Source organism: Vulpes lagopus, chromosome 2 (assembly GCF_018345385.1).
Source record: "Vulpes lagopus strain Blue_001 chromosome 2, ASM1834538v1, whole genome shotgun sequence".
NCBI classification, from domain to species: domain Eukaryota; kingdom Metazoa; phylum Chordata; class Mammalia; order Carnivora; family Canidae; genus Vulpes; species Vulpes lagopus.
The window spans coordinates 152,154,421-152,172,443 of record NC_054825.1 but is presented as its reverse complement, the minus strand read 5'-3'; the positions used below and the strand labels follow the sequence as shown (position 1 = coordinate 152,172,443).

Sequence of the window (18,023 nt, the reverse complement as noted above, 5' to 3'; positions counted from 1 at the left end):
AAATAAATAAAATCTTCTTAAAAATTAATTAATTAATTAATTAAAAACCTTAAAACTGAGCAAATCGGCTTATACCCACACTTGGTTTTCATTCTTTCTCTTTTGTTTTGCTCTGTTCTGTTTTGTTTTGAATCAGCTTGGCTTTTAGAGTCCATGATCTAAAGTGACTTAGTCAAGTAGGAGAAACTGGACTATCTTGGGTTTGGGGGATGTTTTTTTTTAATTATTATTCAAAAAGAAAAGAAATGGGCTCCAAGTTTAGAGTAGCAGAAGAAAACAACAATCAAAGTTAAGTGAATTTTAGTTGAACTCTGGAAACCCTCCACTAATTAGAAGTCATTGTGCCTGAGCTCTGCCTTGAGAAACAATGGGCTGGTTTTCCTTCTCCCAAAATGAAATGACGAAGACATACTGAATTTTGCAAACCATGAAAGAAAACTCATAGAGGTCAAAACAGCCATCTGAATCTTCACAATGAAATAATCAGGCACTGGACCATTCCTGATGCAACCAGGCTGTGTCTGGGTGACACCTAGCACGTGGCCTCGGCCCCTGCCAACGCCTCCTTGCCATCTGCTGGGGTGCGCGGCGACACCCCTGCCTAGAACTCTCCGCCCTGTGCAGCCCCCTGCGATGCCCACTGTCCAGCACCCAAAGGAGCTGACATCGTGTACCACCCCGCTGGTCGCGTGCCCCTGCAGCCTGCCCGGGAGGTCCCCACAAAAGGTCTCTTTCTGCTTGCTAGCAATTCTCCACTGCCCCCAGAGCCACCCCTGAGCCTTGGAACAGGACAAAAGGGAAGAAAGGAGAAACCCTCCCCACACCAGGAGCCGGGGACCCCACGAGCCAGCCGGGGCCCCTCGCCCCTTCCTCTCCATTTGGCGCTTCCATGGCTTCCCCGCGGGGCCAGACTTCAAGGAGTCCAATCGCCTCCCGCTTCAAAGGCTTCCAGGCCCCGATAAATCACCCACGCTGACAAGCAGCGCAATCCTAGCGCCCAGGATGTTTGCTCTCAGCGGGTTGTGTTTTTGCTGTTACCGTGGTTCCCCCGAGAGTCACAAAGGGATGGGCGCCTGGCACCTCGAGGAGGCCTCACCCTGGAGGGGAGCGTGTGCAGGCACCTCACCCGGCTCTGACCTCTGGGGGCTGCCCCCTCCCACTCTGCCCGCCCCCGTCAAAGCCTCAGGTCCCCCATCGAGAGTCAGGCAAGAGGCTGGAGGAACGTGGGGGGACAGGAGGGCGGCTACCCCACGGCCCCCTGACGGCAGCCCGGCGGCTGGCAGCAGCACACAGGGCTGGCCACAGCGCTGTCGAGAGAGCAGCACGGGACAGCGAGCTCTCCAGGAGGACAGCCCTGCCCTCTGTGCCAAGTGGCTCATCCCCATCGGGCGGCGCTGGCCCTGCTGTGTCTGGGACCCAGCTCCAGACCCTAACACTGACCAGTCCCAGGGCTCCCGGGCTCATCGACAGAAGGGGTGTCTGGCAGCAGCGTATCGGTCAGCACAGGCCATGGTAACAGACAGCACCAGAACAACAGGCATTCATCATCCCACTGACCTAGAGGCTGAACCCCGAGATCGCAAGATGTGGGCCTGGCTGACTTTGGCATCTTTTCTCCCTGTGTCTTCTCATCACCTTTGTCACCTTCCCTCCACCGCAAGGCTGTTTCTGGGCCCTGGTTTCTCCTTTTTTGTAGGGACGCCAGTCAGACTGCCTTAGGACCCACCGTCATGACTTCATTTTAACTTGATCACATCTGTAAAAATCCTCTCTCCAGCCAACATCATATTCTGAAGTCCTGGGAGTTAGGGCTCCAGCATCCCTTTCTGTGGGGGTCACGTCATCCACCCTGTGCCCATGTGGTGTTGTCTTTACGGAAAGTCATCCAGACGGAAAGTCATCCAGTGAGAGCAACGGCCCTCCGGCCTCACAACCGGAGAAACACAAAGCTGTTAGTTTTGAAAGACAGCTCCCACTACAGTTCCATCTTAACATTCTTTCAGATTTCCTGTTTTTTGCTTTGGTTTCAAAATATGCAGAAGACTCTGGTTCTTGCGGCTATTTACATAAGGTCCAAATATCTCAGTGGCTCTGGGGACCGTGGCAGTAAAAGGGGGGGGGCTGGCTGCCCCCTGTTGCCCTGCAACAAGCTGCCCAGCAGGTGCAACTCCACGTGGAGGGTTTGGACAGCTTCAAAAAGGATCAATATGTGAAGAACGGGATGGGGATGTGACACTTGGAGGTGGAGAGTCTGCAGAACTGGGGAACTGGCTGGCCTAGGGTTCCCACATCCCAGCCTCCCTGGGATGTCCTTACCTGTCTGTGAACACCCTAAAAATCAAAATGCTCCCCAACAGGCTTAGGAACTGCCACGGTCTCCTCGACAGACAGCCTTCCCACGGTTCTCCTTCACCTCCTGCTCTGGCCAGCAAAGGACAAAGCAAGGAGGGAGGTGATGGGAGGCAACAGCGTCTGTGACAACAGCCTCGACTCCTTTATTCAAATGCCAGACACAGTGTCTTCCCTGGCAGCTTAAAGAAAGGACCCAACGAGGTGTCACCGGTGCGGGAGGCACAACGGCACAAAAGATCCTGAGACCCCTCTGCCCTCCTCTCCCCTCCCCCTGGGGAACCGCTGGTGTCATTCTGTGTTTGTAGACTAGACGCCTGATTCTGGAGGCCAGCATCTACACACACACACACACACACACACACACACACACACACAGGAGGGGAGATAGTGGGGGGATTTTTTTACACCAGTCACATGCAACATGCATCCCTCTGTGGCCTGACTTTAGTCCCACCCAGCATCCCGCGCTGAATCACTGCTCTGTTGGTACCCAGGGGTCCCCATTTCCATGTCAGCCCCCAAGGAGACACAGTGCCGGCTATCTGGCTCCCATTGCAAGACACGTCACTGTTTCCAACTCCTCTCCATTCGAACTGGGGCGGCAGTGAGCAGCGTGCCCCCCGGGCACACATGTCTCGTTCTAGAGCAAGACCAGGACGTGCACCCTTGTGACGGTAAGAGCCAGTGCCGACCGCCCTCCAAGTGGCAGCGTGCACCACCCTCCCCCAGCACCACGCCACCCACATCACCGCTGGCATGGCTCTCGTTACCCACTGGTGACTCCAGCCAAAGTTCAGGGGGAACGCCACTGGCAGGGGGTGACTGTCTTGTAACCTGCATCATGTTCGAGCCTAACAAGGCCCAAGGCCTTCCTAGGGGTTCTGGCCCTTTGCATCTGCTGCTCCGTGAACTGCTTGCTGTGCGCTGTGTCTCTGCTGCAAGTGGGACGTTGACCTTCTCATCTACCTCAGGGGTCAGGTGCTCTGGATACAAACCCCCTCACCTGCCCTACGGACTGTAAACGGGTCCCCCCAACCCTGGGGGGCTGGACATCACACCCTCTGCTCCGAGACACACAAAACGGACCCTTCTGATGCGCTGACGCTGAGAAATGCAGGAAGGGGTCGGAGGGACCCAAGAGGTCCCATATCTCCTCCGCCTTGTCTTCCTTCACCTGGATAACCTCTGTGTGACGACACCGGGCCCTGAGAGTGGCGAGGAAGCACCTGCTCCAGGCAGCGCACCGCAGCCCCTTTCTCCCGGAGCACCCCACCCAGAGGGCCCGGGGCAGAAGGGCCAGACCAGCTCGCCGGGGCCCGCCCAGCGCCCCCACACACCTCTGCACCAGGACCCAGCGGGGTCCTTCCCCCCCAGAGCGCCCACAGGCCCTGCACCGCGCGAACACCTCTGCACCTGCCGCCACGCAGCGGCGCAGACCCGCTGCAAACCCCAGGTCTGGCTGAGGGCCGCTCGGATGGCGAACACCGAGGCTCGGGGGCACCCCTTGCCTGCACCCCCGCTGCGATCGAGGCAAGTGTCAAAGGCCATTTTCTAGCCGGCTGGGGAAAACAGGGCAGGGCTTGGGTCTCAGATAACGCCTGTCTGTGATAACAGTATTGAGATTATGTGGAGAACAGTCCTTACCATTCATGCTGAAGTATTTACAGGTTAAAAAAAAAATAAGGCTGTCTGGGACCCATTAAGAGGGCCGGGGGAAATGAAACGAAATTAACAGGACGTGTAACTGTGGAGGCTGCAGGAAAAATATAGAGGGGTTCACTGTACTTAGTCTCATTGTGTGTCTGCCTGACGTTTTCTATAATGAAAAAGCGAAGGGGAAATGTGTTAGAAGTCCTGGCAATCTAGAGACGAGACTCAGACTTGGCAACTTTCAGCCTCGCTGAAGAAACTGGTGTCGAAAACACGAGCGTCTCCCACCACCCCACCCCCCCGCCAGCCTCCCCAGCCCTGTGTGAGGTCTGACACCATTTCCAATAAAACACAACTGTTTGTGTCTTTCTTCTTAGAGACACTGGCTATGGTCACACGTGTGTAATGACCTGTTCAATCCTCTACTTGTAAATCATTTCCTTTTTTTTTTTTAAGATTTTATTTATTCATTCATTAAAGACACGGAGAGAGAGGCAGAGGGAGAAGCAGGCTCCCTGCAGGGAGCCCCGATGTGGGACTCGATCCCGGCACCTCGGGGATCACATCCGGAGGCGAAGGCAGATGCTCCACTACTGAGCCACCCAGGAGTCCCTGTAAATCAATTCCAATTTACAAAAAAGTTGCAAGATTCATGCAGGAAACTCCCCCCTACACACACACCCATCCTCTTGATCAGACCCACAAATTTTTCATATTTCCCCCATGTGTCCACCATACTGTCTCCGCACACGCCGTGCTCTCCCTTCCGAAGACTCCGAATAGACTGTAGACATTACGTTATCCATTAATGCACAGTATATACATCCCAAACGTCAGGACATTCTCTTCAACTACCTCCCTATGATTCACAAACTCAGGGAAGTTAACTTGGACATTTTTGAGTAATTTATGCCCACATTTCAATTTCATCAAACATTCCACCGATACCCACATCACATGTTTTTGCCATAGCACCGACCCATCTGGAATCACACAGTGCATGTGGTCACCCCGTCCCATAGTCCCGTTCCTTGGCCATCTTTGTCCTTCACGACCTTGAGGTTTGCTGCTAAAAGCCAACTGTTTCAGTAAGATGCTTCTCCAGTTGGGCTTGCTGGTGTGTGCCACCGTCAGAGTCAGGTGTCATATCTCCAGCTGGAAAGCAACCCAAGTGACACCCTTCTCAGAAGAACGTGTCCATCGGCCCGCCCGGGTGGTGTGAGCCTTGATCACCGAGTTAGGGCGACGTCCTATGCCTCTCCAGTCTTGTCGCTAACTGTCCCCTTGCAAATGAGGGCTGGGGTGGGGGGCGGTGGGAAACACTGTGGGCCAGAAACATTTCCTGCTCCCCACCATGTGTGGCCTCTTCTAATTAGATTCAGCATTCATTGAGGACTCTTGCCCAAATCAACCTCTACAATTACTATCGCTAAATGGGATTTTTCCTGCTCACTGCGCATTTATTAATTGGCATTTTAAAAATTTATTTATTTATTTATTCATGAGAGACACAGAGAGAGGCAGAGACATAGAGGGAGAAGCAGACTCCCTGCAGGGAGCCCGATGTGAGACTCGATCCTGGGACCCCAGGATCACGCCCTGAGCCGAAGGCAGACGCTCAACCGCTGAGCCACCCAGAGTCCCCTAATTGGCAGTTTGTTATAGGGAAGTGCCCTCTCTTCCCCATCCTTTCTATTTATTTGTGGAACATAGTGGGTTAAATAGTGTCTCTCAAAATTCATATTCACCCAGAACTTCAAATGTGACCTTATCTAGAAATAGTCTTTGCAGCAGTAACAAGTGAAGGGACCCTGAGACAAAAACTGTCCTGGATTTAAAGGGAGCCTAAACACAATGATAGGTGTCCTTACAAGAAGAGGAAGGGACCCACACAGACACCAAGGAAGGGCAGCTCTGAGAAGGTGAGGGAGAAAGCAAGCTGATGCCTCCACGATACAAGGGACACCACAAGGGACAGTCACCAGGAGCTGGAAGAGGCAAAAAAAAAAAAAAAGATTCCCTGGAGACTCCCAACAGTGTGGACCGCTGACGCGGGGATTTTCTGCGGACATTCTCTATTTCCTATGTTTGAAGTCACCTTGTTTGTGCTGCTCCATCAGGTGGCCCCGGGAAACACACACATGTATGCGGTTACTCACTGACTCATCAGCGTTGCACCATTTTGTTCCATGTCGAACCCGCGCTCACCTTTGTTCGACACTTAGCACGTCCCAGATGTGACCTCCAGAGCTCCTGCAATGGGCACCTGGACGTTTGAGACATTCCCATTATCTCTGATCACTTACTTTCTGGCCCAAGAACATGCTCCGGGCTCACCCTGCATCCGTCCCCATGCTGGCCCCACAAGCGGTCTTGCCTCCCCAGGACTTCCAGCTCCTTGACTGGGGAACTCTATCTACCGGCCCAGATGCGGGCAGCGGGAGTGCTCATTGCTAGTGAGGTGCCAGAACATGACTACATCAGAGATCATTGACAGTTTACAAGTTACGACTTCCTAACGTGAACATTCACGTGTGTGTGTTGTTGTGTCAGCAAATAGATGAAATCGTGACTTATGCCACTGTCTCCAATTCCAATCCAGCCCCCTGTGGGTTCTTGCTTTCCTGTATCCCAGATTAGCATCTCCTTTCCACAGTAGGAACTCTGCCTACAACACAATCAACACACTTGGTCCTTGCCCAACCCTACACGCACCTCACACAAAGCAGAATGGAAAGGTGGCCCACGGAATGGGAGTAAATACGTACAATTACACTTATACCTGATAAGGAGTTAATATCCAGGATATATAGAACTCTTACAATGCAACCAAAAAAAAAAAAAAAAACGCACCCAAGCAATCTGATTTTTAAAATGAGCAAAGGATTGGAATAAACATTCCTCCAAAGAAGATATACAGGCGGCCGTGAAATACACACAAATGACAGGGAAAAGATGCCCAATGTCACTAGTCGTTGGAGACACGCAAATCCAAACTGCAGTGAAATCCCACCTCACATCCACCGTGACCGCAACTATCAGTAACACAGAAAGCAGCAAGTGGCTACGGCAGGGGCAGGATGACGGTTCCTGGGCAGTAAAACGAGAACCACCACGCCGTCCAGCGATTCCACTTGCGAGCATACACCCAAAGCCCCGGAGACACCCCCACGTACACCCGTGTGCAGGACAGCGTGACTGACCAGCCGCAAAGGGGAAACAACCTGAATGTCCACCAACAGACGGCAAAGCAGAATGCAGGAGACGTGGGGTGTGTGGGGGGGGTGAACGTAACAGAATATTCTTCAGCCTCAGGAAGGAAGTACTGACATATCCTACAACGTGGATGAACTTTGAAAACACTAGGCGAAGTGAAAGAAGCCAGTTACCAAAGGATGAATGCCGAATAAGCCCATCTATTCAAGGTACCTTTGGCGGCCGGCCCAGTCACAGAGACAGACAGCAGAACAGTGGGTGCCGGGGGCTGGAGGGAGAGGGAACGGGGAGCCAGGGATTAATGGGGACAGAATTTCAGTTTGGGTGATGAAGAGTTCTGGAGATGCACGGTGGGGTCACAGGACAGTGTGAACGTGCTTCCTGCCACTGAACTGAAGTGTATCACTAAAAATGTTTTCAGGGGCCCCTGGGTGGCTCAGACGGTGAAGCACCTGCCTTCAGCTCAGGTCATGATCTCAGGGTCCTGGGATGGAGTCCTGCATTGGGCTCCCTGCTCAGCAGGGAGTCTGCTTCTCCCTCCCCTTCTGTACTCCCCACCCCTCCCCCATGCTCTCTCTCTCTCACTCTCTCAAATAAATAAATCTTAAAAAAAAAAAAAAAAAAAAAAAGCAGATGCACAACCAGCCAGGCTCTCCACTTCTGCACAGCACCCACCTCTCACGTTCATTAGAGGGGGCACCCCCTTGTCCCATCATCTCCTGCAGACGTAGCGTGTCACTCAATGTTTCCCTATCTCAAGTTGCTTTGGAAACAATAGCCGATGTTATATGAAGTCTACTATGTGAACACTATGATTACGATGCGGTGACCTGGGGGTTATTTCAACTGTTGGGAAGAAAACTCTCAGTTTCCAGATGTTATTTCCAAATGTTCTCGAGGGGGGTGTTCTACAAGAAAAACACAAAATAACAACACATTGTAGGGCTACAGGTAGACCCTGCAACTAGGGGGACCCAGACGCTGTGCCTGAAAGCTTTTTCGAGCCTGCAGCCCCTCCCCTGTTTCCACGTCTGTCCTGCCACCCATTGGTGGGCCACTCACTTTCCAGGTGGGGCTCCCATGTCCACACCAAGTTCCTCACAGTGCCCCAAAGCCCACTCATTCTCTGGTCCAATGCCCACCACCTGCCAGGAGCCAAAATGCTGAGTGTGACCGTCCTCCAGACCCCTAAGCGAGACACGGACATGTCCCCTGTCGGTTTCCCCCCAGGAAGCTCCTTATCCAGCACCTTTCCTGGAAACTCCCCAGTGAGTCCGACACCAAGCCCCTTGATATTTCATGCACCTCCTTTCTTGGGTACAAACATGATCCTCTCATCCCAACCACTGCTGCCAAGTTATCTAGAACATCTAGAACTGCAGGCCAGTCCCTTGGACCACTCACCCTCTCACAACCTGAACACACCTGTGACCTGACTCCCGAGATCTCCCCTACCCCATGGACTGCACCTGGGCCGCTTCTACTTCCTACTGCTCCCGCTGCTGTAGGCACCTGGCTAGCCCCCCAGGGTGGCTGCTGGCATCTGGGCTAAGGGAGACCTCCGCGTCTGGGTGCACACGTCTTCTGCTCTCTTTAGGAGGGCTGACAAATACTGATGCTGCCAGACTTGACTCTGAATTTGTCCGTGAGCATGTCCTCACATGTCACATCCTTTCTCCCTGGCCCGGACCACTACGAATGGGTCTCCCTGTGGGACCCTGCTTTCTGCACCCCCAGGGTGCCTTGTGGGGGGCGGCTCACAGGTACGGGGGGCAAGGAGTCCTTGGCCCTTCCCCTGTGCATGTGCTTTGAATCTGCACGGTGCACATTCCTCCAGGACACCATGTTCCTTTCACTTCTTCAAGGTGTCCTGCTGCAAGATCTCAGACTCGGCCTAATTCAAGTCAACAGTTGTCACTAAGATGATTTTTTTCTAAAGATTTCATTTATTTCTTTTACAGAGAGAGAGAAAGAGCACAAGGCGGGGGCGGGGGGGGGGGGGGCAGAGGGAGAAGCAGATTCCCCTGCTGAGCAGGGAGCCCGACATGAAGTTCGATCCCAGGACTCCGATATCATGATCTGGGCCAAAAGGAAGACACCCAGGCACCCCTAAGACCATTTTATACACTCTTGGGGCAGCCCGGGTGGCTCAGTGGTTTAGCGCCGCCTTCAGCCCAGGGTGTGATCCTTGAGACCTGGGATGAGTCTTGCCACACCACACCACCCTGCAGGGAGCCTGCCTCTCCCTCTGCCTGTGTCTCTGCCTCTCTCTCTCTCTGTGTCTCTCATGAATAAATAAATAAAATCTTCTTTTGTTTTTTAAAAAAAAAAAACCGTTTGACATGCTCTTAATGGAGCTATGGGGTTGCCCCCTCCCAAGCACAAGCAGGCACACATGCATGGTGCACACACCTGTCCGCGACATCCCGCCCAGTGCCACGGACTGCACGAGAGACTCAGGGCCGGGTCCCACACGTTAGGGTCAATCCGGTTGGATCCAGTTCTGCCTTCCCATCTCCCACCAGCAACAATCCAAACTCTAGGCAAACCAGATGGAGCCCCTCCTTGCTCTGGACTCTCCAACGTGCTCCTGAAGCTAAGGACAAACACTGAGCCCCAGGACAGAGGGGAGGAACAGCCCCGGGGGGTGGCGACAGAGCTCCCCGCGGTGCCAGGAATGTCCTCTGTGTGCGTGGGCCTGTGAAATGCAGCCAGGGCAGTGAAGGAAGTCAAGCCTTCATTTCAGTTTAATGAATTTTAACCCGAATAGCAAAGTGTGCCCGGCAGCAACTGTCCTCTGCTGCTCCGATCTGCAAAGGGGATTTCTGTAATTTAAGTGCACAGTGGGTTACCGACCCCACCCCCACAGCAGGGCACCGGGCTGTGGAAATCACTGGGCTGGGGACTGGGGGGATTTGGGGCAAACCCTCCCCCACCCATGGAGGACTCAAAGAAGCGACCACATTCTCCCCAGATAACATCTCACAAGTGACAGGGTGCCTACTGGAGCTCATTCCAAAGACAATTAAAGACACACACTCCACTTCCCACTGAAACGTGAGACTTTCTAGAGGACAAGCCACTTAGTCTAATGAGGCTAAATTTTTCTGTAATTACTTCCTTCCCTTTGGTTTTTGATTTTTTTTTTTTTTTGGTTCTCTCCAAGATAGAATTAAAAAAAAAATCAAATCAAAACAAAAAACCCGAAATCCTAAAAATGGTGCAAACCACCACACCAACACAATTCCTTATTTTTGAAAAGCTTTCAGCAAATTCCCAGCATTGTTCAACAATTCCTTGGCCACTCTGTCACCATGATTTTAAATAGATCACACCCCAGGTAGGTTTCATGACCATTTGTCCATGCAAGCAGAGCTGTCCTGCCCTTTTATTCCCAACGTGGCAAGCTCCTGGACAAAACCAAATAAATACCTACTAGAAAGAGAGAGGCTGGTACCAGCCACCCCCCGCCCTCCCCCAGTTGCATCCATACTTAATGGGCCAGAGCTCCTCCTCTGGTTGCTCCATTTTTTTTTATTTCAAAACTCAGGAAGTCCTCACTACTCATCAAACTCCTAACGTTTCTGATACCGTGCTGCAGTGAACACCACAAAACCAAAGGACCCAAAGGGTCACCGCGAAGCACTGTCTCCAACATCAGTGCTTTTAACCCCAATTGTCCTTTCATGAAATTGCTATTGGCCATGCAAGATCCAGACTTCCCCAGCAATGCTTCCTCTCTCTGCAAAGCAAAGCCCCCTTTGCTTTGAAAGCTTTCATGCATGGTATTCATGGAGCTCGCCTGGCAGTCACCTCAGGGTCCCCAAAGAAGGAAGTATCTTAAGGACAACCTTATCCATCAGGATGGGGTCAGAGCCTTTAAGGAGCCCCCCACCATGGGGCACAAGCAGGGCAAACCCAAAGCTCTGCTACCCCGTCCTTCTCCACTCGGTGACTGCAGGAGGCTCCTGTGGGGGAGGACTTTGGGTCCACTTTCAGGTTCCCAGGGAATGGACCAAATAAACACCAAAAGGCCTCTGACATCGACGGAACCTTTCCGAAGATGGTCATAAACCCGGGGTGGGGATAACACTTAGCAGCCCACTGTCTTTTCCTTGACGACGACCTGGAATTATATCATTAGAGCTCTCCCAGGGAAAAGAGCTACAGAGTACACAAATTTCCTGTGCTTAATCAGACTGGCCAGGGTTCTGCAGATTAGGGAGGGCCGGCCCTTCACACCCGGGTCCCATTTCAATGATAATAACTTTCCACATCCTGGCCTCCCGTGGAATGCATTTTAAAGGAACGCCACTTCTGCGGCGGAAACCTGCTTCAGAATCCCCCTCTTAGAGGATGCACCCTCCCTACCTGTCAGACAAGCTGCGGCCCCACGACATTTCTATCCCACTGATCTGGCCTGGGGGTCGGGGTGGGGGGGGGCGGAGGGGGGTAGACTGCAAAGGAAAGATCTGGCTCTGCCAGGCTCTGGTGTCTCAGAGGTTAAACCAAGGCTAACCGTTCACCGGTAACAAGTACTTTACTGCAGAGTGACACACAAACGCCTAACAAGGCTGTGCTTTGACCCAACAAGAGGAGAAAGGCTTAACAATAAAAACAGAAATGCGGTTCCCATTTTGCCTCGTCAATCCGCAGATCACGGTCCCCAGGAAGCACATTCTCAAACTCATGTTGCACGCAAAACATTAAGCAAAATTCTGGTCATTTTTTTCCAAACTGGGACTTGCTTACTAACTGAGAGTTAGGCACCCATGGGCACCCAAGGGTGTTTCTGTGAATCCTTCATACAGCAGCTTGCTACGTGGATGGTGACCCGCAGGGCCAGTGTGTCCGGGTCTCAGGATGGCATTCAGCACTGAGTGGACACCAGGGTTAAGCCTGCCCCCGCTGTTAAATGCCGAAACGTTTCAAAAGTGTGCTTCTTTGCTGCATACACAGCCATAATGAGAAAAACATGTTGCCTTACAACATACATGAAAACTTTCCAAAGTCTTATTCAAGATGTTGTCCTGTGGTGGCTTCCAAATGGACCGACAGCATTATTTATTATGACCATCACTCCAAGAATCTGGGCCAGAAATCAACACTCCTGCGCTCTCAAAATGGGAAAAGGGTGAACCCCCAAACCACCACTCCCAGCCTTTCCTACCTGGGCGGGGCACACAGTCCCATTAGGTATTTGTCTCCTCAGGGAACAGAGCTCTCCATAAAAATGCAGAATAAGAATCTCCGAATCCTTCTGCAATAACCTTTCCATGTTTTTATATAGTCCCATCTTTTGTGTATAAAATACACTCAGATTGCAGGGATTCCTCTTCACGGCAGAAAAGATGCCAAAAGCACCCAAATCTCCTGTAAGCATACAAGTGAATTCATATTTTGAATATGAACAAGTGTGAACGTTCGGCTAACGGGAGCATTCCAGAAGGAAGAGGATGATGATGAACACCTTTCCTCCTCCCTCCCTTATGGAGATGATTATTTTACTGGAAAAAAGCAAGTGACCTCCGCTCGGGGTTCCGGAGTTAAGGAGAATGACCCAGGGTTGCTTTGTTCCTCATGAGATTCCTGAAATACGACTGAAAGGGACGGGCAACGTTTCAACTACTCGGTCCGAAACGCGAGCAACTTCCCCGGGCTTGCTCCCACGTCGGTCTGAGCAACAGAGGAGCCGCCCTTCTCGCAGCGCCCCGCTGGCAGCCCTCCGCACCCCGCGGCACCCCGCGGCACCCCGCGGCACCCCGCGGCACCCCACCCTCGTGCAACGCTCGTGCAACGCAAGCCGCCGCGGCGCGTGCAGCCGGCAGCCGTGCAGGGCCCCGAGCCCCGAGCCCCGCGCGCACCGCCAGCCCCAGCGCTGCGCCCCCGCGCGTCCAGGCCCGGATTTAGGCCCCGTGCGCCCCCCCTCCCCGCGCAGCAGCGGATTCCCCCGCCCACTGTGAGGGGGGGAGGGGTGCGGGGATGTCGCGAGGATCCCCCGGCCTGACTCGGAATAGGCCGGGTCTGCTCACCGTCGCGCGGGGCACCCTGCGCGCCTTTTTACGCTCTTAAGGGACAGCGACAGAAACGCAAGCCCCCTTCCCAAATCCAGTCATCAGCAATGTCTGAAGAAATCAGCATCTGCTTAAACCCGGACGACTCCCCCCAGAAGAAGGCGGGCCGGCCCCCCTGATGCCGTGCGCCGGTCCCGGAGCGCGCGGCTGGCGGCAAACCGCGGGAGGCGCGAGCCCCCCGGGCGACGGTCCCTCACTCTCACCTGCCTGCAGGAATACATGGAGGGGTGGGGGGGTGGGGGCGACGCCGGGTCCGTCTCAAGTGCAAAGGGGCGGGGGCGACCCTCCTCGCCTCCCAACGTGCCGGCCCGAGGCAGCGCCGCCTCCCCCACCCGGCGGGGTGCCCGGAACGCGGCCGGCGCGCGGGCGGAGGTGCGCAGGGGTCCGGGCGGTTCCTGCGTGTCCGGGGCGCGCGCACACACCCGGCCGCGCGTCCGGCCCGGCCCGGGTCTCGGGAGCCGCCCAGCAGCCGAAAGGCCGCCCGCGACCCCCCGACCCAGGCAGGAAACGCCGCTCGGCCACCTCCCGGGAGAGGAGGAGGGGGTGGCGGGGCCAACAAAAGGGAAGGCAACGTCTCCTCGGACCTAGCGGCGGGGCGGGGGCGGGGGCGGGGGCGGGGGCGCGGGGACCCCGAGGCTCCGCGCACCGGGGGGCGCGGGGGCCGTGAGCCCCGCGGGGGTACCTGGGCGGCGGGGGCCGAGCCAGGGTCCCGAGAGCTGAGCGCGCCGCGGCGGGACCGGGCCCCCGCACACCCGCGGCCCCGCACCCCCCGCGCCCCCCGCACGCGGCGGCGGCGCAGACCCAGAGCGCGGCGCCCGCCTGGGCACCGAGGGGCGGCGGGTCCTACCTGAGGTCCGGGGCGCGCAGAGCAGGAGCGCGGCGGCCACCCAGACAGCCGGGGCGCACAGCAGCGGCGGCGCCGAGCCCCGGGCCATGCCGCGGGCCGTGGGGGCCGCGGGGGCCGCGGGGGCCGGCGGGGCGCGCGGGGGCCGGCGGGGCGCGCGGGCCCGGGCGCCACCACCCCTGTGGGCCGCGCGGCCGCTGCCCTGGCTCCCCGGCGCCGCGCGAGTGGGGCCCCGCCGCGGAGCTCCTCGTGTTCCTCCCGGCCCGGCCCGGCCCGGACGGCCGCTGGGCTGGGGCGCGGCGCGGGCTGGCTGCGAGGCTCCGGGGCGCGGGCTGGGCGTCCCGCCGGCCGCCGGGAGGAGCGCGGGGGGCGGACCGCGGGCGCGCAGGAGGCAGGGTCCCGGGCTCGCCCGCCCCGATGGGCAGAGCGAGGCCGGCGCCGGCGCCCCCTGCCGGAGGGACGCGCCCGCGGCGGGCGGGAGGGCGGGCGGGGCGCGCGGGAAGCGGGGGGCCGGGGCCGGGGCCGGGGCCGGGGCCGGGGGCGGGGGCGGGGGCGGCCGCTCGGTCCCCGCTCGGGCCTCCCGCGCGCGCCCTCGGGTCGCCGGGCCGCGGAGGTGCGCCCCGGGGGCGTGTGGCCGGGCCTCGCGGGGGCCGCGCAGGCCGCAGGGGCGCCCGAGCCGCCGGCATCCACCTCCAGGGGGCGGGACCCCCGGGGCCCCGCTCACTGCTCAGGAGCCCCGGACCACTCTGCTCCCGGCCGGGCCCACCGGGCCGAGCCCGACAGCCCCTCGGCCCCAGAAACCAGCGGTGCGGGAGGGCGGGGAGCCGGGGCGTGGAGAGGCGGGCCGCCGGGGAAAGGAAGCGGCGCCCTCCGGGGCCCCCTCGCCTCGCCGCGCCGCGCCGGCGTCCCTCCAGCGTCCCGCCAGCCGCCCGGGACCACCGCGTCCCTCCAGCCGCCCGGGAAGCGCCGAGAGGAGAGCCGCGCAGAGGCAGCGCGATGCTATCTGAAGCCACCGTGGCTTCGGGTTTACTGTTAAAAGCAAATTGTGTAATTTTACCCATTAAAGGCAGAACACTATTTGTTCTCTGCAGAGCCCCAGAACATGCAGAAGTAATTTGCTTCACTTGTAAAAGACATTCTGAATGCAATTCAAACGGCATATTTTCTTGCTTATTCTTGGTTTTGCTTAACACATGCCAGGGTCTGCAATTGGAAAGCCTGACCCTCCTGTTTGTAACTTAGGAATTTTCTTTGTTTTTGCTCTCTTGGAGCAAAGGACTTGGCACCGCCAGCATCTCCGTTGTTTGTTTGGTGAGATTTATCGTCTAACTGATTACCAAGCAGTTTGTTTGGCTTTTTTTTTTCCCCCTCAAGCCCCATTTCCTGCGGGTTGGGTGAATTGGGGAGAGCCCTGGCCTTGGATGCCAGACCCACCCCACCCCCCCGCGTACCCCCTCACCCCCAGCCCCACCCCACCCCACCCCCGGATTGGCCCTGGCTGCCTCGCACATGGCAGGAAACCCAAGTTCTCTTGCTGACAGTACGGCTGGGCCGCCCCGCCGCATTACCCCTGTTAAAATGATTTTAGGCCCGCCCGTCTCTGGCCGAATCTGTTTGCAGCCACATCCCACACACCTCTCTTCCCTAATGCACATTGTAAGGACTGTGCCAGGCACTGGCCAGGGGCCGCCGGAAATCCAGGCAGAAAGGGAAAAGATGGTAAAAGCGTGAGCCAGCTGCGGATGCCGGCGCACAGCCCGTGGTGCTGGCGCTCCTGCCTGTCTCAGCTTCGGGCAGCAATCTCCCCCGCGCATTGTTTGAGGACTGCCAGATCTTTATCTTTGGGTTTTTTCCCTCACTTCTCTTCCCCTGGGGGCCCTCAAGGATGCTTTATGAGTAAATAAAGCTTTAAGGGTTGGTCTTGAAGCACTTAGTTCCAGACTCTTCCATCGTGGTTCGGGTGGAAACAGGGAAGGCAGAGAAGGGGCCATCAGCAAAGCCCTGGGTACTGCATCTGTGCTCCTTGTGCTTTCTGCTGGGCGGGGAGGGCGACTGGGTCAGAGCTCCGCGCCACTTACTTTTGGTGTGAACTTTGGGGAAATGACCTAATCGTGCACACAGACCCTCATCTGTGTGCAATTTTCACAGGACTGAGGTCCCCAACAAAGCCCACCTGAAAGTTTAAACAGCAACATATATTGTTGCCATCAGTTCCTGGGGTGGAGTCCGAAATGCAGATTGTATCATGCAGGATTCCATCACGCAGGGTTTATAAAAATTATCTTTGCACCTGGGTGGGGGGCTCACTGGTTGAGCATCTGCCTTCAGCTCAGGCTGTGATCCTGGGGTCCCGGGATCTAATCCCACATCGGGCTCCCCTCAGGGAGCCTGCTTCTCCCTCCGCCTGCGTCTCTGCCTCTCTCTCGGTCTCTCATGAAAAAATAAAATCTTTTTTTAAAATTTTTATCTTTGCAGCATTTCTTTCTCCAAAGTTCCCCTACCTATAACTCTGGCTGGTTCCCAGCAACCTCCCCTGCACTCCCTCCTTCCTTCCCTTTCTATGAGTTCAGAACCCACAGGAACCAAAAAAATACAGTACATTTGCCTTCATGCATGGGGAGAGTCACAATAACGTGCTTTCTAAGTAGCAGAATGTGGCTTTGATCCCACGTCAGAACGAAGCTGCTCGTTCCCTCCAGCCTGGACTGCTTACTGATCGCTGCATGACAAATCAGCCCCAAACCTGACAGCGTAAAACAGTTAACATTTATTACTCTACTAGTTTCTGAGGGTCAGGAGTTCAGGAGAGGCTTCACTCAAAGTCAGCCAGTGCTGCCTCATCTGAAGGCTTACCAGGCCCCAGGTCTTAACCAGGGGGGAGGCCTCCCTTCTCCCCATGTGGACGTCCCCGCAGGGCTCCCTGAGCATCCTCCCAACGCGGCAGCCCACTTCCCCCTCCCTGAGAGCCCGGTGGGGTTCCCACAGTGTACTGTTGCTTTCATGGGCCTCTTGGTGGAGGAGTGTGCACCAGGAGGCTGACGGCCACCCCACCAGGATGGGACACAGCCGTGCTGTCCTCGGGATAGGCAGCGGGCAGGAAGGGAGGAAATGAGTGTGGTGGGCCCCCTGGAAGACCAGAAGGGGTCATGCAGGTAACGGAGGAAAACATTGAGGTGCATTGACGGGCCAGTGTGAAGGCTCTAGGGCAGAAAGGTCCCGGTGTATCTGAGCAACAGCCTATTGGCCATTTGTGTGCCTTCTTGTATGAAATGTCTGTTTAAATCTTTTGCTCATCTGCTAGCTGGGTCATATATCTTCTTATTTTTGAGTTTTATAGTTTTATGAGTTCTTTCTATGTTCTGGATAGAAGCTCATTTCAGGCAGATCCAGATCCAGATAATGTGTTCTCTCAGCCTCCAGTTTGTCTTTTGGTGTCTTTTCTTTTTTTTTTTTTTTAACAGTGTCCTTTCATAAGAAGCACGTTCTTATTTTAATGAAATTTTTTCTTTTACGAGTAATGCTTTTTGAGTATCAGCAATGCTAAATCAGATCAAATGAGGTCTGGGATCTGGGGTATCAGAGCTTAGCCGGCATCACTGCACTGGTGGGAAAGGTGAGCAGCTGCTGCCTGGCACAGCCTCTGCCCAGGGGGCTTCTGTGGGGAGTACATGCAAACCAGTGCAGGGTGGTGGTGGTGGTGGTGGTGGTGGGGTCTCGCGTGTTTCTTTCCATTTCAACTGGAAAAATCCTCCCCTGACTTGTATCTTTCTGCTCTACCAGCAGCAAGCAATGCAAACATCCAAACACAAACAGGAGGGCTCCATGTCCCCACTCTCCTGGCCAGTCCAGCTTCGGGCCCCCCGCCCCACCTTGAATCACGCAAACAG

At 55.6% G+C, this 18,023-nt stretch overlaps 1 protein-coding gene and 1 long non-coding RNA gene across 3 annotated transcripts in view; both read right to left on the bottom strand.

Annotated features, from left to right (window-relative positions):
* The window catches only part of ROR2 (receptor tyrosine kinase like orphan receptor 2), a 190,455-nt gene extending 175,987 nt beyond the window's left edge, over positions 1–14,468 (bottom strand). Inside the window, exon 1 of one of the 2 annotated variants that reach the window (XR_005986168.1) lies at positions 14,140–14,468. Coding sequence is in view for 1 of the 2 variants with exons in the window: in XM_041744912.1 (XP_041600846.1) it covers positions 14,140–14,227 (88 nt within the window). In the remaining variant the exon portion in view is untranslated. The remainder of the gene's footprint in view (positions 1–14,139) is intronic. The other variant, XM_041744912.1, reaches the window with a different exon arrangement.
* Positions 5,937–9,771, bottom strand: LOC121484991. The gene is made up of 3 exons (XR_005986169.1): positions 9,631–9,771; positions 7,894–8,126; positions 5,937–6,268 (listed from the first exon to the last, which is right to left on the bottom strand). It is a non-coding gene; the product is annotated as an uncharacterized LOC121484991 (long non-coding RNA).
* Positions 14,469–18,023: the final 3,555 nt, after the last annotated feature.